General features: G+C 39.0%; 1 protein-coding gene across 3 annotated transcripts in view; it reads left to right on the plus strand.

Annotated features, from left to right (window-relative positions):
- Window positions 1-27,006, plus strand: part of PALLD (palladin, cytoskeletal associated protein) — a 383,758-nt gene that overhangs the window by 8,355 nt on the left and 348,397 nt on the right. For all 3 annotated transcript variants that reach the window (XM_046656558.1, XM_046656559.1, XM_046656560.1), the window contains exon 2: window positions 6,637-7,631. In XM_046656558.1, the coding sequence (XP_046512514.1) occupies window positions 6,637-7,631 (995 nt within the window). The remainder of the gene's footprint in view (window positions 1-6,636; window positions 7,632-27,006) is intronic.

Genomic DNA, 27,006 nt, shown 5'->3' on the forward strand with positions numbered 1-27,006 from the left:
AAACATTCAAAAAAATCACATGGCCACGCTCTAAATGCAGTCAGGAGTTAAAAGTGAAAATGATCAATTCTGACATTTCACCGTCTTAATGCATCCTTCCCAATCTCTAACTCAGTCATTCTCTCTCTGTCTTTCTTTTGTTTTCATTGGGTCTTCAGTTCCTTAACATCTCTATGTTTCAACTCCTACCCATGAATTCCAACCCAGCATAGATTTGAGAGTCCGCCCGTCTTGCCAATTTTCTCAACAACCTTGCCCGTTTCCCTTCCATCTTACCTGTGTGTCAAAACCTGGATCATCTATCTCCACATCTTCACCTGGACTGCTGAGCTCTGTGGAGAGAAGTGTGCAATCAATCACACAGATTAACGACACTGTCAATACGCCACGTGTAACCTCGGTTAAGCCCTCTCCGGCCCATAAATCCTTCCTAACAAAGTTTCTCCCTTTCTCTACAACAGCTATTGTCTCCTGTCCTCAGAAACTTCCAAATGCACAGAAATCTCAAAATAGGAGCTCCCCTTTCTTTCAATTACAAATTTATACAGATTCTCTCTCTTGCTTTCTCTCTCTCTCTCTCTCTCACACACACACACATACTTTATTACTTCTCTCCTTTGAAAATGGAAGAACTGCCCCTTTCAACCTGGAGCTGAACACTCCATTTGTGCTATAGTAACCCACTCCATCTCACATTCTGGAAGACCTGGTCTGTACGTCATCCCCACTTTCTCACATGTGTCTTCAGCTTCTCCCTCTCTACTGACTAACTCCATTAGCGTTGAAACATGTTCCCGTGCCCCCTCCTAAAAAACAAACAGAAAGCCTCACTAGGTTCCATACTTTTGTCTAACTACCACCTTCTCTCTCTCCTCCTTTCTCTAAACTTCTCGGAAAGTCAACCACACTTGCAATCTATACTTCCTTTCCTTCCATAATTTCTCAACTCACCTGGAATCTGGCTTATAACTCTGTCACATGTGCCGAAACAGCTGTTGGCAATGGAGCTAAATCTTTCCAGTTGCTAAGTCAAGAGGACATTCCCTTCTTCATGAGACGTTTTTTTACCAGCTTTCATGACACTCCACTCTCCTGGTTTCCCCCCAACTTTCTGGAGAATTCTTTTCTTTTCTTTCTCTTTCTTCTTGGATGACCTCATCCATTCTCATGGCTTATAGTGCCATCCATGGGCTAATATTTCCCAATCCAATTCTGCTCTCCTTTCTCCGGGTTCTGGACCAGTATCTCAAATTGCCTTCCAGACATCAACACCAGAGATCCCAGAGGTCCCTCAAATACAAAAGGCACAAATTAAAATTAAGCTTATTTTTTTTCTCAAAACTTATTCTTCCACTTGTATCATGTGAGTTTATGGCACCATCCATCCCACTGCTCAAGTGAGAAATCTATAATCCTGCCTTTATGTCATCTCTTCATTCAATCAATCACCAATTTTATCCTGTTGGTTCAGTTCATTGTTTTCCATCCCAATGTCGCTTATTCAGGCTTCTATCATCTTTTTTATCTTCTACTAATTGTGTTCCTTAGCAGCAAGAGACAGAAATATTCAGTCAACTTGAGTGCAAAGAGATTTGTTGAGAGGAGTTGTGGCAACACACAGAGTGAGGCCGAGAGTCTGTGTTGGAAGCAGGAACACAGTCAGAACTATGCCAGAAAAAGGCTCATGTGTGGCAACCACCACTGCCACAGCTTAACAGTCCACACCACAGCTTCCATCTCCAACCCTGAATACTCCTCTGCACAGCCACCACTGCTGTCCCTGGACGCTCCATGGTGCTGCCTCTGCTGCCACTATCAGTGTTCAGCTGCCAGAATGGTTTCTCTGCAGACCCTGCTTCAAAGGCCAAGTCTAGGCCATGTGCCAAGACTTGAGCTCAGGCTCCAAGGGGCTGGGCAAGCAAATATTTGTCGATTTCTTATCCTATTATGATAACTGAGCAGTTTCTCACTGAGGCTCACAATATGAGGAATTATCCACAACTAAGGAGGAGGTTCAGATGATGGGCAACCAAAAATAAAACAATGATAAATGTATACAATCCCTTGATTACTACAAAAGCCTTCTCAATGACGTCCCTGCTTTCAGTCTTGCCCTCCTCTTCCCCTGATTCTGTCCCCAAGCCAAGCTGCAATCACTTATCTTTCTAAAACGCAACTCTGGTGATGTTTCTCACATACTCTACAGTCTTCTTTGTCTCCCAAATAGCCATATGATTAAATTCAGGTTCTTCACAGGGCTTCAGGTGCCCTCTCACCCCCGCTTCCTGCTTTCTAACCTTATCTCTGGCTATTTTCCCCAAAACGGATAGATTTCTGTTTAACTGAACCTCTCTGAGTTAGCTGTGTCTGCCATGCTCTCTCTGGGAGTCGAGTCTTTGTATATGCTTCTGCCAATATCCACCTTACCGCCCGACTCTTCCTCATCCTTCACATATCATCCTTTAGGCTACATCTTTTCTATAAAACTTCTCCTGATCCTAACCCTGTTGTCCGTCTAGGTGCTAACATAGCGCTTTGTTCTCTCATCATAGTACTTGACACACTAAATTATATATGCTCATTATTTGTATCCCTTTTAGACTACTAAGTCCGATGAGGGCAGAAACCTTGTCTTTCTCAAACTTATATCCCAGCACTTAGCACACTGCTTGGCACGTGGGAGATACTCCACAAATACACTTTGAATGGGAGAATCTCTTCTTTGTAGTACATCTCTCCCAGCTTCTGGTTTCAAACCAGAAGAAAGGTTTTCAAAGGTTTTCAAACTCAGGGAAAAAGAGATCAGACTTGGGGTTACCAGAGGCAGAGGGGAGGGGAGGGGGAATTGGAGGAAGGTCAAAAGGTGCAAACTTCCAGTTATAAGATAGAAAAGTACTGGGAATGTAATGTGCAACATGATGACCATAGTTAATACTGTCGTATGATACATAGGGAAGTTGTTAAGAGAGTAGTAAGTTCTAAGATTTCTCATCACAAGGAGAAAAATTTTTCTCTTTATTTGTTTTTATTGTAACTGTATGAGATGATGGATGTTAGATGAACCTATTGTGGTAATTATTTCACAATATATGTAAATCAAACCATCGTGCTCTATGCCTTAAACTTATACAGTGATGTATGTCCATTATTTCTCTGTAAAATAGGGAAAGAAAGAATCAAAAGTTTTGTTTCAGTTATCCACCTGGATGTTCACCTTAGCCTATTCCAAGATAGGTTGACGCATAATGTTTCCCAGTCTCTCTCAGCACTGAGTTCAATTTAAAAAATGCATTTCTTTTACACCAAAGAAAAGTGTAGCTTCTCTTCCAAGGAAAATTAAATTTTGCAAGAAACAAAATATGGCCTGTTTTGCCTTTAGTACACAAACACACTTTTAGTCCAAGAGCCTCTCTCTTCCCACCTTCACGTCTCTTCTGGGTTCATGTTGCCTGATGACTTATCTCTTCACAAATTCTAAGAGTTGATCCTGATCTTGGCCTCTCCTGAACCATCTACCACATTTGCAGACTGAGGGGCCACTTGTCCTTAGGGGCTCTGTACTGAGAGAAACCAATTTACCTTCTCAGGACAAGCTAGGAAAGGCTTTGAAATAGTGACAGAGAACTGATGTCCTTCCAATGGAATAGTGAATGGGTCTGGTGGACCTTCCAGGGTCATCGATTCTATGGGAGTCTATGCCTTTCATTATCCTTAACTGGGCAATTTTACAATTTGGAAAGTCGTAGAAATCTGGTAGCAATGCAAATTATACTTAAACATAGATATGCAGATGATTTTTTTCCAGTAGAAATATTATTAACTTGTACTCTACAGAAATGACTCCAAACATTACATTTTACTGCTCTATGGATAGTAACCAGTTTCAAATCTACTAGTAAATTTATCTCAGCTTTCCTGATTGCCCACACATGTGTCTAATCTTCAGTCTCCTTCAAAATCTTTGTACATCTCACTGTTTCCCTCATTAATTAATTTGATGAAAATAAAATCTTGGATACATGTTTATTTTATATTTTTTATATTTGCCATGATTTTGCCTTTTCAAAATCATGCTTTAATTTCCTTTTTCTCAGGAACAAAAGGTATTCAAGGGCCAGCCCCGGTGGCCTAGTGGTTAAGTTCGGCATGCTCCACTTGGGCGGCCCAGGTTCTGTTCCCCGGCACAGACTCATTTGTCAATGGCCTTGCTATGATGGAAGCTCACATACAAAAAGAGGAAGATTGGCAGCAGATGTTAGCTCAGGGCTAGTCTTCCTCAGCCAAAAAAAAAAAAAAATTCAAATATTCAAAATACACCAAATACAACTTTTCTCCATATATGGGCTACATTTGAATAATCAGTAAGGATTCAGGATGGTTCCATCCTGAACCACAGACAGGATAAAGGAATTAGAGTAATGTTTGGGTTGATAAAGAGGGGGACAATGACAAGGCCATTCTAACGGATTTGTAAGATTTACCGGGAGAATAGTGGGAAATACAGTTTAGTAGGTAAGGTATGACTAGAACGTGGAGAATCTCAAAATTACACAAAGTGACTAATCTTTCTACGACGACATGAGGGCAAAGGTACAACATTCAACTAAAGAAGATACAGTAGGTCATACTGAGCTTAGGATCTCTGATCACATAACTTCTGTCAAATTGACAAATTTTATCAATCACTGCATCCCATGTAGGGGCAGAAGCTTGAGGTGGATTTCTGGAACTCCTCTGCATAACGCTCTTTGGACTGAAGACTTTCAGCAGTCAAACAACAGAAGCTGGCTTTTTTTGGTTATATGAGAAAATATAACATTTCACTTAATCAAGCAAAATCTCATCATTCTAAGCAGAATCCCTACATGGAAAACTGCTTCTAAACGAGCAGCCCATTTCTTTCCTCATGAGGCACACTTACCTCCTGGAGAAGGAATGTCTCACCAAGTTTACCCCGACCCACCTCGTAAAATAGAGCTTCACCACATGCAGCCAGCTTCTTTTTTCAATTTCTAGACTCAATTTTGAGGCAGAGATCACTTCTAAAGTTTTCCAGCTCTTCCCCTCTATCATTTTATGAATAATATATAGAAAAAGAACAGCACACTTAGAGTAAGAGGAGAGTCATTGCATTGTGATATTTAGTTTGAAGCACAGTGCAATTGAAATCGCAGCCCAGTTATTTTGCAGATAATGAAATATCTTTTATTTAATGCTAGTGAAAGTCCCATATAAATGTCCTATGAAAGGCACATAGTTTGCTCACATGTCCTTGAAATTTAGATAAGGCTCTCATCGCAGCCAAGCTCTTTTCACTTCCTTTTGATATCCTAGCCAATTTTATATTATTTGTGTATGATTTGTTTAATGTCTCCTCCACTTCCTCCCCTTTTCCACCCCACAAGACTTTTAACTCCTTGAACATAAGGATCGTGCCATCAGTGTCGATCAAGAGTCAGCAAACTTCCCTGGGCCAAAGCCATCCCACCTGTTTTTGTGTGGCCTGCAAACTAAGAATTTTTTTACATTTTTAAACTGTTGTAAAAAAAATCGAATTCAAGAGAAGAAGAATATTTTTGGCATGTAAAAATTGTATAAAATTCAAGTATCAGTGTCCACAATGTTTTATTGGCACACAGCCATGCTCATTCATGCATCTGTGCCTGGTTTCCTGCTAGAATGGCAGAGTTGAGTAATTACAACAGAGAGAGTACAGCCCATTAAGTCAAAAATATTTACCATCTGGTCCTTTATGGTAAAATTTGCTAATTCTGGGTCTAGAGCACGACTGCGCCTCTAGCACCTGAAACTTAATAAGTGATTATTAACTATGTGTTGAATTAACTGTGAATGAATGCATGTGAATGAACATAACTGGACACAAGAAAAAGAGAAGACAATAAAGTCTCAAATATTTCACTGAAAACTAAAAACAAATGAAAATTGGAATCAAAATAGATTTCGTGGTTTAGGGAGAGATGAGCAGAGTCAGATTTGCTAAAAATATCAGTAAGTTACTAATCTTATAACGTGAATGAAATTAGAGCTTTAAAGAGGTATATGGTGGGCGGGGGGGGCGGAAGGGAAAGAGACTCTGAGAAGTTCAGAATGCCCTCCCACACTCATCATGCTTACCATCTTCTTGAATTATTCAATAATGGCTGGTGAGATAGTTGATATTCACTCACAGGACAAATATTAAATTAAATGATGAACACAAGTATACTTGATGTTTCTTCCAACCTAACAGAATAGAGAGAAATTATTTTTTGAAAAATATTTGGGAGCTGGCCCGGTGGCACAGTGGTTAAGTTCACACATTCCACTTTGGTAGCCCAGGGTTCACCGGTTCGAGTCCCCGGTACAGACCTCAGCACTGTTTGTCAAGCCATGCCGTGGCATGCATCCCACATAAAGTAGAGGAAGATGGGCATGGATGTTAGCTCAGGGCCAGTCTTCCTCAGCAAAAAGAGGAGGATTGGCAGCAGATGTTAGCTCAGGGCTGATCTTCCTCAACAAAAGAGTATATTTGTTAACCTCAATGTTTCTCCCAGCTTGTAGATTAATAGTATTATGATAATATACACACACACAAAAATTACTACTAATGGCAATTCTGTCTATGTTGTCTTTCAGAACATAAGAAGTAAACTGGTTTCCAGTGCCTCTGGCCTTCCTGTGGAAAGCAGACAAAGAGTGTATGAAGACTGTTCAAATATGTCAGAGACTTCCTCCCATGATTCTTTCTATGATTCCCTATCAGACATGCAGGAAGAAAGCAAGAATACTGACTTCTTCCCTGGGCTATCTGCTTTTCTCAGCCAGGAAGAGATAAACAAGAGTCTTGACTTGGCCCGGAGATCTATAGCCAACTCTGAGACAGAAGATTTTGATTCAGAAAAGGAGATCTCACAGATTTTCAACACCTCTCCTCGAAGCCTCTGTGAAAAACCTTCTCATAAGGAGACCAAATTGGGTGAGCCAACCTCCTCAGGAAGACATCATGATAACAGGCCACCACCTGTCCAGCCTCTGCCAGAAGAACAAACTGAGCCTATCTCTTCACCTGTTTCAAAGAGGAAGCCTGCCATGTCACCCTTGCTTGCCAGCCCCAGCTATATCCGGAGCCTGAGAAAGGCTGAGAAACGTGGTACAAAGACTCCCAACACAAGTGTAAAGCCCAAACCAGCGTATCAAGGTAAGGCTGGCCCCCAGAGCCAGCTGTGTGACAAGGCAGCTAATCTCATCGAGGAGCTGACATCCATATTTAGAGAAGCGGCAAAGCCAAAAAACAGAAGCCCAAATGGGGAGTCCTCATCACCAGACAGTGGGTACTTGTCTCCTAAAAACCAGCCGTCAGCCCTGATGAGTGCCTCAGCCAGCCAGAGCCCCACTGAAGACCAACAGGAGTTGGAAGCAGAGGCCAAGTTACCCAAGGCCAGGCATTGCTACCAGACAGACCAGAAGGTGGCAATGCCATGCAGTACCATCTCTCCCCCACAGCCCCAGAATGCTCTTCGCTTCCCTTCAGCTCCTCGATTCATCCAGAAGCTGCGGAGCCAAGAAGTGGCAGAAGGAAGTAGAGTTTATTTGGAGTGCAGAGTCACAGGAAACCCAACTCCTCGAGTCAGGTAAGAATTTTTATTATGAATATCAAATGATTTTGTGTTGACTTTTGGTTTTAATTTAATGTGGGAGGAGAAGAGATTTCCTGTATAGTTAGCCCTCTGGAGCCTGAGGTAGTGTTTTCAAGTATCTGCAAGGCAAAGCACTCCAGAATTGCAAATACTAGTTCTACCAGTTGTCCCTGGAGGGGTATATCTGTTGTCATGAACCAAGTGCTACTGATTAAGGGGAGGGCAAAGGACTGGACAGGCAGAGAGGAGCACACACAAGCTGTTATATAAGACTCCAGCATTAATAGCAACCAAGGAGACTTAAAACTTGCAGCTGATTTATTCCAAGTACTGGGAAAAGTGCGTGCATAATTTGAATCTGAGTGGCGGAAGGTCATTGAAAGAGTGGCCAGGACTAGAAGGCGTCTGGCAGTACAGAGATGAAAGGCACAGGAGTGCAGAGGTCAACCACGAGATTAGCCCCCAAATAGATATTCTGGTCTAAGGAATGGGCTAAATCATCACACATTCACTTAGGATAAGCACACCCACACACCGTCAATGTGATGTGAGCAGGGAAGGCAGAACTTTTCTAACAAAGACAGATTCATTTGCCAAATGGGGAGCATTACAGGTCTGTTACTTACACATAGGTTCTGGCCACCGGAGCGTGGGTAAAGCAAAAAAATAACAATTAGGTGAGTGTGCAGTTAGTTGTTAGGAGTCAATAAACACACCGCTGTGTCCATTATAATTTCTATACATTCTTCGCCTTTAATTGCAGAGTTTACGCTTCTGTGCAAAGAGGTTAAGAGGAGGGACCCTGGAGTAGACTACAGGGTTTCCGATCACGGCTCCACCTTTTACCAACTGCGTCTCCCAAGCAAGTTACTTGGTGACTCAGTTTCTTCATCTGTGAAATGGGGATTATAATAATACCTACCTCATTCTATTTTATGATGACTAAAGAAAACAATATGTGAAGAAAAATAAAACAGTATCTTGCATAGTGACCACTGCATTAGCATCACCTATGATTTTTATGATTTCTCACTTCTTAATTTCATATGCCAGAATGAAAATAACCTTTCAAGTCAGGATTGTACTACCAAAAAATGGGCCATTCATTCATTGACTTTGAAAGTTTTGCTTTTATGAATAAAGAGTATTTTACCTAAATTATGTAAATATAAAAAAGTAAATTCAAAATTATGAAATTTGGCAAAATGGTAGAGTAGGCATTTGGCTGAAAATTGCAACACTGGTACTTTCTTATTAATATAGCATTTTATAATCACATACTCTCCCTCTCACCCTATATTCTCTAATGCACACTTTGCTAGAGTTGGTTTCTCAGTTTAACAAATCATCGCTCACAAACCTGAAGTAGGCGCCAGCATTACTGGCTGAAAAGTGGTGTAATTGGAGACAGGAAACTTTTTTCCCCCAACCTATTTGTTCACCTACTTCACTTTGAGTCATTTTTTACAGTAATTTTACTGTAGTTCTTTCAGACACTGACAGCAGAGGGCAGTAAAAAACTTCTTAATGGGTTCATCTAATTAAATATGTCATCCTAAATTCTGCATTTATATATCTTTTCCATAAAGAATTTTTCTTATGATTTTGCCTATGATACAAATGAAATTGAGTATTTCTTTTGGATTCTATTTAGATTTTTTTTAAACCCACTAATCTTGGGAATAAATAATTCTTCATTAGAAATACAGTCACATGTCACTCAAAACAGTCCCATAGATTTCCAAGTTACATGTGGCTCCACTTACATTTACCTCCAAAATAGGCCCTTTCTAAAGGTATTACCGTGGCAAGTAAGTATACCATACCCTTTCAAAAGTGACAAAAAGCAATCCATTTAACATCAAATGATTAAATCAGCTGAGCAGACTGTAATTACTGCATTAAATTTCACTTAACCATTTGGTAGTTTGCAGGCCATCAAATTCATGCTTCTGCCTCTTTTCTTTTTACGGGGGAAAGGGAATATTAATTTAGTTAGTAGCTACAGAATTATTAACTTAACTAATGTTCTCTTGTCATCTCCCAGTCTGCCAAAGCCCACAACCAAAGTTCATTAGTCATTAAGAATTGTGCCCTTCTGGACTAATTAAGTCTTCGATGAGAATGCTCCGTTGTTTAAAGTTAGCTGTTCATTTCTGTATTCTTTTGAGTTTTTTGTTTTGGGGGGTGTTGTGTGGGTGTCTTGGGGTTTCTTATGAGGAGAGTGTAAATGTGCATTGGATTTTCTTAATTTCTGCTCCAAATACCTTACTCCTCTCTGCCACATAGTTGTAAGTGCACCATAGTCTCAGAACATTGAGACATATGACAGTCTAAAGAGAAAATCTGCTTTGAAGGAAATTTTATAGAAGAAAACCTTTAATAAACAGTTTCCTGCACTGGGGCGTTTTAGAACCTGGCTCAGACAGAGACTGGGCAGACATATTGATTGGCAGAGCACTTCCTAAGGTCCCAGAGGCTGGTGACAGGACTTGCGGAGAGCAAGGAGATGTCAGGGGAACTTGGAGCAAGCAATAAGCAGAGGCCCAACAGACACTGACTGGTGAGCACAAAGACAGTCAGTGTTGAGAAGTCAGCAGCTGTACTAAGAGGTGAGTGAGGTGTGGTGTGGGTGTCAATGGTAAGATCCGGACTTACTTAAAAAGAATGCACCACAGGAAAAGATGGCCACTATCAGGATCCAGACACAGGGACTGGAGCACAGGGAGAAAAGTCTACCCTTCAAGAGTTTAATTAAGGAAAAGGCAAGGCTACTGCTCCAAAAGGACAAAAGGACAGAGCAGGAAATAGGCATTCAGACATGATTAAATGAGGCAGGACTTTAGTCACTAAACTTGTGCTAGGTCCAGAACAGGGAAACAAACTGCTACACTGACATGGCCGGGCTGCTAAGATGCTGGCCTGGAGCTTCTTCAATTTGGCCTAAATAGAAACCACTTGGTCTGGGAGGCTGGGCATAGTGAAACCTACAGATGTGGACAGAGTAACCCCAGCTAAAGGGAAGATCGATGGAAACAGTGGGATCGAAGCCAAGCCAGTCATTTCAAGGCATTTCTACTTCATATGCAATCACTTCACCCCCCTACAAATATAACTGGCACAAATACCAGTTATAACCACAAACAGCACTGAAAAAATTCTGTTTTTTCTCCTCTACTCTTGCATAGTTCCAATAAAACCCCAACAAAAGAGAGAAAAGCTGTTGGAAGAGAAGCTTGTGTATAATAATTGAAGTTATATACAATTCAGATACTACTCAAATTAGATGCAAATTTTTGGCTGACAATTTGAATTATTACATTAAATAAAATCAGGTCAGAATTCATCCATTTTTCTGATTGTATCCTAGTGTTCCATACTTCTCATGCACCACTTTATAACAGTAGAAAGGCGTGTTCTCTCATATCACTCGTCTTCCCTGTTCTCTCCACTCTCAACTTTTGTGAGTTGGTGAAAATTTCCTGAAGAATTTTAGTTCAAAATTACTCCTAGTCCTATAAAAATGAGGCCTTATATTTTCATTTTATACTTTTAATTGTACCCATATTTCATTATGTCAACCATGTATCCTAAACTACTTAAATAAAACGAAACTAAGAAAACTATAAAATGATTAGCCTAATAACAGAAAAATAATTAATGAGTCCTAGAGACAGGACTATAACTCGGGTCTCTGACTCCTGACTGTGTAGTGCAGTGACTCATGGGAAGACGTAGCCAGTGCCACTGCTGTTTTGCTTGTTGTGCCAGGCTTACTACGAGCTCCAGGAATGGAGATGAGTGGAACTGCCGTCTCTAAAAATCTGGGGTTGGAATTCATATTCCAAATATCTTTAAAGTAAATGGTATCCTTATTATTTCTAAGACATTTTTCTATATTAAAAAAAACATAACCATAACCACTCATGGTCCTTCTCTTTTATTTTGCAGTAAGTTCATACTGCAAAGTAAGTCAATCGACGTAAAGCAAAAAAATGTTCACAGGGGCTTTGGGGAGGCAGATATTCTACACCAAATAACCACAAACAAATCATTCCCAATTGTGAACAGTAGTCCAAACCATCCTCTTATTCAAACTATATTGCAAAGTAAGTGTGAACAGACTCATGCGGAAAAAAATAACTTTCAAACACCCACTTATGGTAGTAAAAGTAGAATCCAGCAATAGCCCAAGCATGTTTAATATTCTAAGTACAATTACTCATATCTAATCATAAGATGCCTATTAGGTCATCATTATTAGCCTAATAAAGTCTCAATTAATATATGTAATTAAAAGTAATTAAATTCTTTCTTTTTATAATCAAAAGCCAGCACCTCCAATGCCTCCAATTAGTTTGCGTTAGCGAGACTTTGATCAGCATCAAAAGCCAAAACAAGAGGATTAGCCATATCAAACCTATGCAACACTGTCTGTAGAGATTTCCATCCCCTCAAAAGAAAATAGAAATAGAAACAAGCCACCGATTCACTTTTCTTCTAATAGTGTCAGTATGTGGCATAGTATATCCCATTTATTGACCATTTTGGTTTGGAAAAATATGGCGACAGCACCACCAGCCAGTAGGTTATGAATACAGAGTGCTTGCAAAGGTAAGATTCAGATGGCTTAGCACAGAAGTATTGTTTTTATTAAAGAATATTGTCAACAGTGAGACACCAGATAGTACCATCAGATTATTACTATGCAAAATTGACAATACAAGTCTTGTTACTGCAACATGGAATGTAAATAAGTACAAACAATTTGGGGGACAATTTTGTGATACACAATACAGTTAAAAATGTCCATACACTAAACTTTATATAATACCCAATTGCCTACTTGACATCTCTTGGATATCTAATACACATATCAAATTTAATATATCCAAAACTGAACTTTAGATTTTCTTCTCCTCCAAAAGCTTTCTCTTTCCAAATCTTCTCCATGTAAAGAAATGACAAAGCCCCTTCAAACTGTTCAAGGAAAAAACACTGGAGTCATCCTTGATTCCTCTTTTTCTCATACCTCATGTCATCCAATCCATCCAGCAAATCCAGTTGGCTCTACCTTTAACATAACCAGAATCTGATCGCTTCAACCCCCTTGACTAATGAGGCTCTGGTCCAAGCCACCACCATCTTTCTCTTGGATATTTGCATTACCCTCCTAATCTGTCTCTTTGTTTCTATCCTTGCTCGTCACAGTCTGTACAGCAACCGGCATGATGCTTTTTAAAGAAACTGTGATGATGACACAGCACAAAGCTATCCAGTGCCTTCTCATCTGACTCAGAGTAAAATCTAGAGTCCTTATAAATATTAATAAGGCCCATTTCTCTGACTGCATCCCCTGCTAATCACTCCTGCTTAGTCCACTCCAGCCACAATGGTGTCCTTACTGTACTCCAACATCCTGGGCATGTCGCTCTCTCAGGGCCTGTGTACTTGCTATTCCCTCCAGTTGGAATGCTTTTCTCCCAGATATGTACAGGACTGGATCCTTCGTCTCCTTCACATGGCTCCTTAAATGTCACCTTCAGAGTATAGCCTTCCGTAACTAGCCTACCTAAAAGAACAAGTCCTGGCCACCCCACTCTCTAGTCCACTTTCTTGTTCTGTTTTTCTCCATAGAACTTATCTGATACACTCTACATTTTACCTATTTAACTTTTTTTTTCTTGAGGAAGATTAGCCCTGAGCTAACTACTGCCAATGCTCCTCTTTTTGCTGAGGAAGACTGGCCCTAAGCTAACATCCGTGCCCATCTTCCTCCACTTTATATGTGGGATGGCTGCCACAGCATGGTGTACCAAGTGGTGCCATGTCCACACCCAGGATCCAAACAGGCGAATCCCGGGCCACCAAAGCGGAACATGCACACTTAAACTCTGCGCCACTGGGCCAGCCCCAACCTATTTAACTTTTTATTGTCTGTCTTCCTCAGTAGAGTATAAAATCCTTGAGTGTAGGGACTTCCATCTGATTCTTCCTATTGTGTCCCTGGACCTAGAATGGTGCCTGGAAAGTAATAGGTGTTCAATAAAAATGTATTGAATAAGTAAATGAATGAATTCCATTCCTAGGGGAATACCTGGAAGAAACCTTGCTCATGTGTGCAAGAATACAAGTCTAAGAATGCTCATAGCAGCATTGTTTCAAAAGACTGGAAAGAACTTAAATATTTAACGAAAAGAAAATGAATATCTCTCTGAGATAGTGATTTCATTTCCTTCAGGTATATACCCAGAAGTGGGATTGCTGGATCATATGGTAGTTCTATTTTTAATTTTTTGAGGAACCTCCATACTGTTTTGCCTAGTAGCCACACCAATTTACAAACCCACCAACAGTGAACAAGTGTTTCCTTTTCTCCATATCTTCACCAACGCTAGTTATCTCTTGTCTTTTTGATAACAGTCATTCTAAAACAACCTAAATGTCCATCGTCAGATGAATGGATAAAGAAAATGTGGCGTATACACAACAATATAATATTATTCAGCCAAAAAAGAAGAAAATCTTGCCATTTGTGACAACATAGATGGACCTTGAGGGCATTATCCTAAGTGAAATAAGCCAAACAGAGAGACAAATACTGTATTATCTCTCTTTATATTTGGAATCTTTAAAAAAGCCAAACTCATAGAAACAGAGAGTAGAATGGTGGTTGCCAGGGGCTGGGGGCTGGGGAAAATGGAGAGATGTTGGTCAAAGGGTACAAACCTCAAGTTATAAAATGAATGAGTTCTGGGGATCTAATGTACAGCATAGTAACTATAGTTAACAATATTGTATTGTATACTTAAAAATTGCTAATAGAATAGATCTTAAATGTTCTCACTGCACACACAAAAACACTTGCAATTATGTGAGGCGATAGGTGTGTTAACCAACTTTATTGTGGCGATCATTTCACAATATATACATGTATCAAGTCACCACATTACACCCCTTAAACTTACACAACGTCATATGTCAATTTATCTCAATAAAGCTGGAAAAAGAAAGGAAAAATGGATAACTTGTGATCTATAGTCATACAATGAAGGAACTAGAGCTTCGTGAATCAGAATGACTGAAACTCTCAAACAGAATAGCAATCCAAAAAAACAGAAAGTTGCAAACAAGTACATACAGATTGCATGAATAAATTTATCCATACGATGTTAAAATTGTGAAACAGTACTGTTTCAGGCTTAGGGGTGTAGTAAGAGTATAAAGAAATGAATGGGAATGACAAATACTAAATTCCAGGTAACAGTAAGCTTAGAGATACAGAAGAATGTCACCGGTACGGGGATGAACAGAAGACTTCAACTGTTTGCCGTGTTTTCTATCTTAAGACAAGTAATACATTCACAGGTGTAAATTATACTATTTTTATACTTAATATTGAAATATATTGGCTTTTTATTTTATTCCATTCTTCCAATTATGTGCTTGTACCTTCAGCAGCAATATTTCTAATGAATATTAGAAAAACATCCAGAAAACATCTGGTGTTAAGCGTTGTGAATTGGCTAAGTTGGCTTTTAGCTGTTTGCCCTCAGGAGTTATAAGTTAATCAGTTTTCTGGATTGTCTTAGTTACATTTTAGAGCTTTTGAATTCATGGTGTTTTCAATAAAATATTATAAGTATTCAGTCTTGTGCCAAAGATCTTTTATGGTGTAATCGACCCAGTTTACTGGCTGCAAAGGGTACAAACATTTGTATGAATCTCTCATTCTTGAGAAAAATGTCTGCATCTAGACACACACACACAAACAGCACCTTTTTCGAACCAGCAAAAGTAAGTCTGAAGATTAACACGATTTGCGTATCTCACCAACCGAGCTGTCTCCTCTCCCATCATCATATTTGGGCAACAGGAGCAAGAAAAGGGGGCAGAACGTAAGAAAACAGCACCACTTAATTTTCTAGTTTTCTCCTTTCTCATTCTTTTATCATTTCTTTTAATTAATTTTTAAATCTGTTTATTTTTTTTCTTTTCTATACATTTGCATTGAACTGAAAACCTAAATCTTTTATATTTTACAAAGGACAATAAATATTTCCTAGAATGTTAAATTGCCATTGAACTGGAAACTGAAAGAGATCAAGCAACGGACTGGGACCTTTATTTTCACTGCAATGAAGATACAGGCTTCTCTCTGATTTCTCCACATAGGTGATTTCTGTGATTAAAGGGATCTGACTTATCAGGCTGTTTTGTCCTCTTTCCTATCTTTTCCATTCTTTCTCCACCCCCATTTCTATCTAAAATCTTCCCACTTGTAATTCATACTTGAAAAATTAGCTACACTTCTACAAGACTTTAACTGCCAAAAGACCATCATTAATGAGAATATTGAATCTGCTTCTGCAGACAAGAGAGTGAAATGGGATAAATCACTGAAGCCAGGAGATATCACCCTGTTTGTGGAGTTGTGTGACAGCAGCTGCCTTGTCACCTCTTCCTGGTCAACCCATGACACCACGATGCCGTGATAGGCCCATTCCACTGTACGTAGCAAAGCTGTTTGTACGGCTATCTTGATTCAAATTGATGAATCAAGAAGCCAGTTTGATATTCAAGGCAAATGGGGAGTATTAGTATAGTCAGAAATTTGAATTGGTTATAACAGTCATTGATATCTAGGCATAAAGTAGCAGTAGCCAAATTAGACGGCAGCATCTATGCTAAAGAATTGATTTCAGCATTTCAGTTTATATCTCAGTGGCCAAGTTTCTGGATTTAACAAGAAAACCAATCAATAAATAAGCACCAATGTAAATTTTCCTAAAGAATAAAGGTAGTCACAGATAATCCATTTAGAATTAAAAATATGCTTGTGCATTAAAAATATATGCTCATGGAGCAAATAACAGAAAAGCATAGTGGTTGACAATACAGATTCTGGAGAGAGAGCGTGAATCTTGGCTCTATCACCTAGCAGTCAGGTCATCTTGGCAAGTTACTTAATCTTTCAGGGCCTCAGTTTCCTTGTTGGTAAAATGGGAATAATAAAAGTACCTACCTCTAGTGTTATAATGCATGTTAAGTCAATCAACACTGGGAAAGAGTTTAGAACTGTGCCAGCACATAGTAATATCTTAATAAATATTAAGGCATTGTTATGAAGTCACTTATTATTATTAAGAAGTGTTCAATTTTATTGTTTATTGTCATTGATTCGTATAAACTCCCTACACTCTACCTTCTCAAAAGTCTTTGAATCTATTTCCTTTCTTTAAAATCTTCATACTAAATTCTCTTTGCACTGCTAAGTATTCACAATGGTATAGAGCTTATAGAGGGGGAACATTTCCACATTACAGGCTAAACAAATAATTTATAAGGAATACAGTGTATCTTGAAACGTGTTTCTGACCCTGTTTGGACAGCGAGTCCTAGATTTGTATCTCGAGGTCAGAATCATCCCCAAGGCTGCCATGCAGTAGTCGAATGCTTTCCCCTGGTCTCTGTCTATTGTCATTTTCTGGAAACTTTAACCTCACTTGGCCTTCTGTTCCTTCACTGCTGCAGGAGATGGGATGAAAGCCAAGGAAGGTGATTTCTTTCGATCTCTGCCCTCCCTCTTACAAATAATTATCTCCCCATCCTCTCTTTCTAAACCTCAGTGCTGTGAAGGTCAGCCGTATTGTGGCTTACTGTCAACTTGGAAAGCCTTCCAAAAATCAAATCTCTTTGACTATTGTTTTCTTGCTGCTTTGTAAATTGTTTAGTAATTTTCCTGATTTCGCTCATGGTTACTTGTTAAATATTGGCTAAAGCCAATTGAAAGTGGTTCCCCAACACTCTAGCCACTCCCTGTTTTTGTATTCCAATAATTTCAGCAGGAAGAAAACTCTAAAAATAATTTAAGTAACAAATGCAGGCTTTTCCCCCAGCTCGATAAATTGGCTTTGATTTTGTATTTTCTTCCTACTAAGTATTATACCATATAGCAAAGCTCTCAAAAGGAAAAGAATGTGCTTTTTGAAAGTTTAATTTACTGTTATGCAAACTACTGTGAAACTGTTTGTTTTTGAAAGAATTTGAAGTTTCAGATAGTTTCAGAGTCAAAACTACTTAATGTCTCAAATCTTTTCTATAGAGTTGCTTTAAGTACTTCTTGACATGGTTCTTCACCTGCCTTGGGGCAGTACCGCATCACGGATCACTGAACCAGTCCAGGCATAATTACAGCAATTCAAGAACTCCACTTAGACATTGCATTCTTTTGACGGTTAGAAGGAGTTACTTTATAAATACAACTGTAGCAAATGCAATTATGAGTCTGAAACTTGATACAGCTTACTGTGCTGACCAAGATGCTAAACTTTTCTACCAGTTGGTGTGTTCAAATGATGTGTAAACAATAGAAATGATTCTTTCCCATTTCATTTTAATTTCTTTGAGCCAAGAAATAGTGCCATATTTAATATCTGCTGGAATAGGAGAAAATTCCTAGTCACTTGAGCTGTGGTAGAGAAACCCAACCAAAAGCCTTTCCTGGCAGAAAAGTTACTAATTGCAAGTGGAAACCTTGTTCTCTTTGTCATGAGTTCTAACAGTGAAGTATGGTTCTATACAACAGCATATGATAAATCAGGCCACATAAACAAGCTTCCAATCACTGATTATATATCAACATGTGGGCCAGAAAACTTAAATAAAAGTACCGTAGGGGATACGGATCTTTTTTCCTAAGGTGACAGCTTTTAGCCTTGGTTCCTGGAATTGAAGAAATATTTTCTAATGGAAAAATAGAGAACAAGTCTGGGGGAAAGGATTTCCAAGTAACGGAAGAGAAGCAAAGAAGAAGAAGCGGGAAGAAGAGAAGGGGAAGAGAAGTTGGAAGAGGAAGGGAACAAAGAAAGGATGGAAGGAAGAGAAGGAGGAATGAAAAAACTTCACACCTGAAGATAGTTAGTTCTCCCTTTAAAAGCCAGAAATATCTTCAAAATCATTTTTACCATCATAGAAGTGATCACAGACCCATTGTATCAGCAGAGAATGTTCCAGTTGTGCTTATGCATAGAGAGGTCACTAGATATATAGTTGATGAAATCTAGGGAGATGAGGTAAAAAGTGTTTTTGTTTCAGTTTTAGATTTTGAACTACCAAAGACAAAGATTAAGAATTCTCTACATTATTATATGAATTTGGTTATGATGAAGGGACCAGTGTGGACCAGTAAGCGTTCTAGAATAATAATAATGAGAAGGTATTATTCACAAACAAGAGGATTTTGTTAAGGGTAAGGGCTTAGCTGGCCTCGTCACTCTTGTATGAGGGCTCTGTCATCCCCTAGTGAGGAGAACTTAAAGTTAACACCGGAAACTTACTGTATCATTAAACCAGCATCATATACGTCTGTGCAGTCATTGCGCAGAATTATACATACCACTAAACTGTAGGGATCTTATGCTAAAATGTCATCTTCATTCTTCTAAGTCCTTTGCTTATCATTCTAAAGTCACGAGTTAAAATAATTCCAATTTATTTTTCTTGCAGAGCTACTGAAGTTGAAACCTCATGAAAGTTATCATTCTCCTAGTAATATAGATATAATAATATTAATAGCCAACATTTCTTGAGTACTTAGCATGTACCAGACACTCTTCTAAGAGCTTGCATTTATAAACTCACTTATTCCCATAAGGTAGATATTACCATATTTCTTAGATTCTAAGACATATATTTTGTCACATTTTACCATCTCTGTAATCAGAAAGCACCTTGATTTACTGCAATTTTACAGCAAAGCACTTTACAATCACTGTCAGACAACAGTCATGATGTGATTGTCATTGCTTGCGCACACACAAATTTGGGCAGAACTCTTTATTTATTTATTTATTTATTTATTTATTTATTTATTTTAGGAAGATTAGCCCTGAGCTAACATCCACTGCCAATCCTCCTCTTTTTGCTAAGGAAGACTGATCCTGAGCTAATACCTGTGCCCATCTTCCTCTACTTTGTATGTGGGACACCTACCACAGCATGGCTTGCCAAGTGGTGCCATGACCGCACCCAGCATCCAAACCAGCGAACCCTGGACCACTGAAGGGGAACGTGTGCACTTAACTGCTGCGCCACCGGGCCAGCCCCAGAACTGCTTATTTTGTTATTTTAGTTGAGTTATTTGCATTGTTGGTACTACATGCTGGGTTTTTTTTCCCTCTTAGTGGTTCATAAAATAATGGTGTCTTATGGTGAGTGGCATGTTAGATTCAATGAACTACAATATCACTCTCTCCATTTTAAAAACAAGGAACTAATGGGGCTGGCCCCGTGGCCGAGTGGTTAAGTTCGCGCGCTCCGATGCAGGCGGCCCAGTGTTTTGTTGGTTCGAGTCCTGGGCACGGACATGGCACTGCTCATCACACCACGCTGAGGCAGCGTCCCACATGCCACAACTAGAAGAACCCACAACAAAGAATACACAACTATGTACCGGGGGGCTTTGGGGAGAAAAAGGAAAAAATAAAATCTTTAAAAAAAAAAAAAAAACAAGGAACTAAGACATGAGCCCTTTAGGAAAATTGCCCAATTGTCCATTACACTATCCTACCAAACAAAGCAGAGTGTGGTACACAGAACTTCTTACAGAATAATTGTGTTCCAACAGAGTCAGAGTGAGCCCCAGTTTACCATTAGCAACACCTAAGACAGCAGTAATTATTTCTGTAAAAGAAACATGCCTATGAATGGCTTCCTTCCACTACCCCAGACAATGTTAAGAAAATTTGAAAAAGACAAGAGCTACGATCAATGATTTTCTGGTCCTCATGTGAAAACTTTACACTCCTGTACACTCTCAGCCCACTCAGTAGTGTTGACATGATGGAGAGTTGGCATCTTTATTAGGACGAACAACCTCCATTGCCGCAGCTTGTGAGGGCATGGGCTATAGCTTCCACTATCAAAGCCATTTAGCCAGGTCTCTCTCTCTCATAAACTGAGCAGTAATCCCAAGCAGAACATAACAGATATGATTTGTAACCCAGTATGGTACTATTTAATTCTTATGTTTAGTGGCCAGCATTTTAATCAAGAATGTGTTGGCATACATTGGCCAGAATCCTGATACGTGGAATCATTCTGTGCTCCAAGAACAAGGACAAATCATTGCTGCCTGAAATAAAGGGGAACAGGCCCCAACAACACCAATAAAATGTTAGTTCAATTGATTTCTGATAGACCTTTTTTACAAAAGGCCCTTGTAAAGTACAATACAATAAGGTAATTTCTTACAGAAAAAACAATTCTAACTTTGAACAGGCAGCTATTAAGATGGCAGTATGAATATTGAAGAAATCAAATTGACTTTTGGACAATACATAAGATGAGTCTCATTATAGCATTAAAAGTCATACACACTTCAAAATGACAGCTATTCCTCAGACTAGCATAGAGTTCATCAGAGGCCATGTAGTGTGGTGAGTATAGCGGGGCAGGTGTTATGCGTGTAGTCAGGGGAATTCTCTAGGAAAACACCATCTCACCTCAGGTTTAGGTCAGTTTGATTTACAGGAAATATGTGCTACCCAGTTGTACACACTCACTTCCACAAATGTCTTGACCAATTCATTTTTATCCTAGGTCCTAAAATTTGAGAAAAAATTTTAATTGGAGAAGATTGGAGCATAGGTTTTAAGTACCCATTTGTTTCACTATTTGTTGATGGAACATGCCAATATGCTACCTCAAATTAGAGATGCCATCACTCTTAGTTTGAACAACAGATAATCCACAGAAAAAAACAGCCAGAAGAATCACTCTAGTAAGAGAATTGTTGTGTTTGTATTGTATTTTTTTTTTCCAATTCCTAACAGGCCAGTGCAGGCAGAACAAGTAAGCCATTAACAAGGTGTGTCTATCCTACTCGAAATCAAAATAACTTGACTACCACTGGATAATAGATAATGTATTCCTATAATACCTACGTTGCCAATTTAAAATTTTCATACTTACGTAGTCCCTTTCATCTATAAATCTTAAGATCTTAACATTTATTCATTTAGTATATTATGTAAAATGGCTTTAGCTCTTTGGAATTTAAAGGTGTGTCTTCTAACAAGACCTAGAAGCAGCCTATGCCTTCCAGCACAGAGTCCGGCTTCCCCCACACACAGCTCAAGAGCTCACAGAGCCATGTATTCCTGAGAACACAAGACTAGCTCTTAGCTACCTGCAATTCAGAATGCATTACGTGGTCTCAGCCGTTTGTTGATTCCATGGGGTCTTCCTCAAGGTCTCAACTGTCACACATGTGTTTCTTCTTCTTTTGATGGGTTTCTGGCTTTCAGATTTTGACAAATCAGAAAAAGATCAAACCCAGCCAAAACCTGTCTTTCATTACAGGTTGCTCTGGTTGAAATGTTACGTTTTCTCACATCCGTGGAATTAGAGTAAATTATGGTCCAACTGAAAGACGGGCTGAATTCATCTCCTCTCTCACATCCACATTGCAAATCAGTTCTTTTTTCAATCACCACACTTAATGCTATCTTTTGCACTCTTGCCTCACTTCTGTCTAGGTGGATTTATAGAAACATGACTTAGTTTGTCTTTCAGCATTCAAACATAAAGCCATACCTGAGCTAATCTCTTCTGCTTAATGCCCACAGGATGATGGGTGACAAGTATTAGAAATTACCCAAGGTTCTTGGCGTGTAGAGTGTTTTCTCAAACCCTCACCTGCATGGCTATGTTTAGTCAGCCAAATAGAGTAAACAGATCTTCGATTATCAAAGCAATAAGCAAGCTTGAAATCAGGGGTTGAAAAATTACAGAAAGGCAAATGAAACCTCAAAAAAGAGATTCAGAGCGAGGTAAAGTATTAGAAGCAGATAGCACCAAAACCAGTTCCAAGAAGGCACAAGAAAAGGCAGAGCTGGAGACAGTTGAGTTCTAGAGACCATCACACCAGCCATACACCAAATATTTCCTGTTCATGCTCCAGGGCAAATAAATTAATAAGCAAGAGTCTCCTACTTTGTTGCCCAGTTGTGGCATTTGTCTCAGCTGTTTGTGAAAAAGCAGTTGTTTGCTCACCACAACACTTATGTGACAGCAGTCCTTCTGCAGTGATGTGAGTCCTTGCTGCTTCCTCCCTTAGTCCTGTAGGCTTAGGGGTGGTAACAATCTGCTTTATAGCCCCAGGGTAATGTATTATCCCTGTGGTTTCCTTATACTCTGACGACACCTTTGGATCTAGTCCTTTCATGAAACTCTTTGTGTTATCTAGGGTTTAGTGTGTCTTCTCTTCCCCACTGAGACCACAACTGGTGCATCCTCCTTCTGATTGCCCAGACCTTTGTCAGAAGATAACCCATAATCTTTATAATCCAGAGATGGCAGCATGACCAAGTCCTGAAATGCTTTACCCTGAAATCGCTGAAGTCAATTCATGGATTACTCATGGGCAAGTTATCCAACTTGGAAATTATTCTTCCAGCTCTATACGCCTTTTTACTTCTTATTATTTTCTTTTAGGTTTTTAAAGTAAGCTTCAACTCCAATTCCGATATTTGGTAAAAGAGTCATACTGATGTGAAAGTGTAAAACATATTTTATGTCATTAGTGGTATTTCCCTATTTATACATCCTCTGTCAATAAGAAAAATAACGAATAACACTTAATTGAGCATTGTATATGCGTGGCATTTTTCTGAGGACTTTATGTCTGTCCTCTCATCCAGTCCTCACAAGAGCTCTATAAGGTAGGCTCTATTATTACCACTGTATCACTATTTTACACAGGAGGAAACTGAAGCACAAAGAGGTGAGTAAATCACCCAAAGACATACCCCTGATGAGTGGTGCATCTGATATTACTAATGCCAAAAGTTGGCCATTTGACAGACTTCCTAATCATTTGGTTTATGTATTTGAAGCGGTGTTTTGCATATTTAATAACAAACCACTCCAAAATTTAGTGACTTAAAACAACAACTAATTATTTTCTTCCACTTATTATTCTATTTGAAGACAAGTTACTACAAGCGTTCTCTTAGACTTTTTTTCGGTATCTGTTAACCTTGACTGAGTAAACCGGAACGAGAGTACAGGACACGGGATACCACGCAGTGAGGGTGGTACAGTAGGGCTGTAGTTTCAATTAGGAGTCAAGATGGAGATAGGAAGAGGTGTCCAGATTAATGCTAAGGAGGAAGTGCCTGGCATAAGAATCAGAAGTACCGTTAAGAATTGTGCTCTGCCCTTCAAAACTTAACTCCCTTCTGCAGTCAAGCGACCTGCAGCATAGTATGAGCACAAGTGTGGGGACAAGAAGGAGGAGAGCAGGACACCACACAGTTAAGAAGGCCATGGCTTCGTCAGACTCTCACTGAACTGCATTACCAAGATGTAGATGGAAAAGCCATAGCTAGTTTTCCCCTCCAAAAAATTAAACTGGTAAATTGCTATGTTCAGTTTGTGTCTATCTTATTAAAACCTAAGAATAATCATTTAATAGGAAAAAAATTTTGAGACATTTCATTTTCAAAAACTACCTAAGATCCAATTCAATCACAATTTCTCTAGTGGGAGGTCTCAGGGTAAATAGAAGACAATCACAAAAGCTAATAAAGCAGGTGTAATTTTAAATCACATAATTACACACAAAATTATTGAGCATTGACATTTTTATTTTTCAAAATTGAAACCAGATTAAATAAGTGAAAGTAAATGTCTAAGGAAGCCAAAGAAAAGCATATGCCTTCTTCATCTAAAATATTGGCTCAAACATTTATTTTCATCTTCAAGAAATGTGGCCTCCATACACTACATGTAAACATCAGACTAGTTTCATGTTTCTCAACCAGGTTTCCCACCACTCTAGATGGTACACATTTTAACAATCTTTGATTTCATCAACTTGCTGTGGTCCTCAGGTTCTGTGTAAGAATAATTATGTATTGCAAAGACTTGGAAGAAATCCTTGGTGCTGATTGACTCTCCAGAATAGTGAGTGTATATAATTCAACAGAAATGGAGTAACAATAGCTAACTCTAATTTGTCCACCTCAATTGGCAATTAAGGAGATAGGTCATTAAGATCGCAAAGACTGGAAGTCCAGTATTTTAAGCAATAATCTCAACCTTCCAGTAAACTAAATATTTCGTTGCAAGTAGATGCTCTGCCCTTTTACTCTCATATTTTATTGAATGTCTATTGCACGAATTTGGAATATGTTACTCATGGGATGAATGTTTATAGAATACTCCCTGAGGGTAAACCTGTCAGACGTCAAGAGTACAGCAATCTGGGCCACCCCTTCAGTAAACCCAGAATTGGAGGAGAGAAACAACATAGACATTTGAATTGGAAATTCCTGTCTCTCAAGATATAGATGTAATTGTCTCATACCTTTGCCAATTTTATTGTTGGTGACAGTTCAAAACATTCTCTAAGATTTCTTTCATTTCCTTCCTCACCTACTCGGCTCCTATTTCTGCACATGCTGCTTCTGTGCTGGACTCAGATGTGAAAATTCAGCATCTCTTTAAGTGCCACATTTAAAATTTTTCATTCACATTCATGAGCCTAATAAACTTCACAGAAAATGATGTGAAAGGAAACAGATGGGAGAAGAGAGACCACAGGAATGCCCACAATATATGTGAGCTAAGAGGGCAGATAATCTGGGGAGCTAAATGTCATCTTAAGACATTCATGTTCACCGATAACCATCAATGACCACCATGCCATTGTGGGATTTCGCCAAATGTGCCTAGTCCTTGCCTCTCGCCATCTTGCTCTCACCTCCTCCCCAATCCACCTCCACTTCTCAACCTTCCCTCCTCTCTTGGATAGCAATAGAAGCTCCAAATTATTTTTTGGCTAATGGTCATGGCAACGTTCCTCTCCTGTGAAGTCTTAGCATCATCTGACACCTAGAGATTTCCAAAAGAGATTTCTCACCCTGGAAGAAATTCTTGTGCAAACTATAAACCATATTTTAAAAATATTCTTCCTCTTATCACATACCCCTATTTCAAGGCATGAATAAAAAGGAAAATAATGTATTATATTATTAGTGATTGCTTATAGTAGTGAGATTTATTGATTTTATATACATGTGAACATGTATAATTGTGGGACTATGTGATAATTTTTTCTTTTTTCTACTATTTGTTAGAATATTTGGTAATAAGACTGTTTTAGAGTAACAAACAACATTGCTTAAAAAGACTAGACATAATTTGTAAGCCAATGACGATGAATCTGAAATCAATGGCTAGGCTCAGAACCTTATGATTACTCTGCTTGAACACATTACAGGGACTAAAGGCTGCCTCCAAGTCTCTGGAGAGAAGGTCCCAGGTATGGATGTAATTCATCCTAAAGCCGAGGAATGATAAAGTACAAACATTTTGACCTGGTGCAAAGCTGCAAGTCAGAAGGAGTGAACAACTGGGTGCGACACTGGGTGATGCCAGTAACATATCTTCTGCCTCAGTTCCAATGACCTTAGCCTAAGAGACTCAGAATATAAAGTTTATAAATTAACCAAAATAGCCAGGCCACACTTAAGGAATAATCACTGAAAAATTAAGAATGCTTATGAAAAATTCTCCTTCAGCTTAATGCTAACATAATGCAGATACAAGGCAGATACAAATGCTATCCTCATAAAGACGTTGGCCATCAGGTCAACAGAAACAGCTGCCCTACTGAGGGCATGTTAAGAGAAGAGCACCCTATCCCTGGAGGCACCCTTTTCCTGCCTTGACATTTTGGGGGTGGGGATAGGGTGTCTTACAGGGAATCTTCTCATCCATTGACCCTACTCTTATTACAAAGAACCCACAGGGAAATAAGATCCTTACTACCGCAGAGGAAACACAGCGCGTTACCTAGACAGTCATCCTAGGTCTTGATTCATCTAACCTCCAAGAAGCACCATGTATATAGGAAAACAAATAACATGAAAGGACTTTGCATTTCTCTCTGCATCAAGATGAACAAATAGGACAGATCCCAAGAAGAAGCCAAGGTACCTTAAGAAAAACTTTAAAAGAGAAGGTTTTTTAACACTAATTAACAATAGGAAGATACAGCATTGATAAAATAAAAATGTATTGTTTTGGGGAAAAAAGAATAGGGCATAGTGAAATTTAAAACAGAATTACAAAAGTGAAAATTTCAGTGGATAGTCTGAATAACAAGGGAGAGGGAGAATTATCTCATATGGAAGGAAAGTTATGAAGTTCTTAGAATGTAGATCGCAAAGAAGAGGATGGAGACTTGAGGGAGATTCATGAGACCAAGGTCTGTCCAGTGGAATTCCATAAGCAGAAAATAGAGATAATGGAGAGGAAGGAAATCATTGGAAGAAACAATAGATGAAAATTCACCTTT

This window comes from Equus quagga, chromosome 3 (assembly GCF_021613505.1).
Source record: "Equus quagga isolate Etosha38 chromosome 3, UCLA_HA_Equagga_1.0, whole genome shotgun sequence".
NCBI lineage: Eukaryota > Metazoa > Chordata > Mammalia > Perissodactyla > Equidae > Equus > Equus quagga.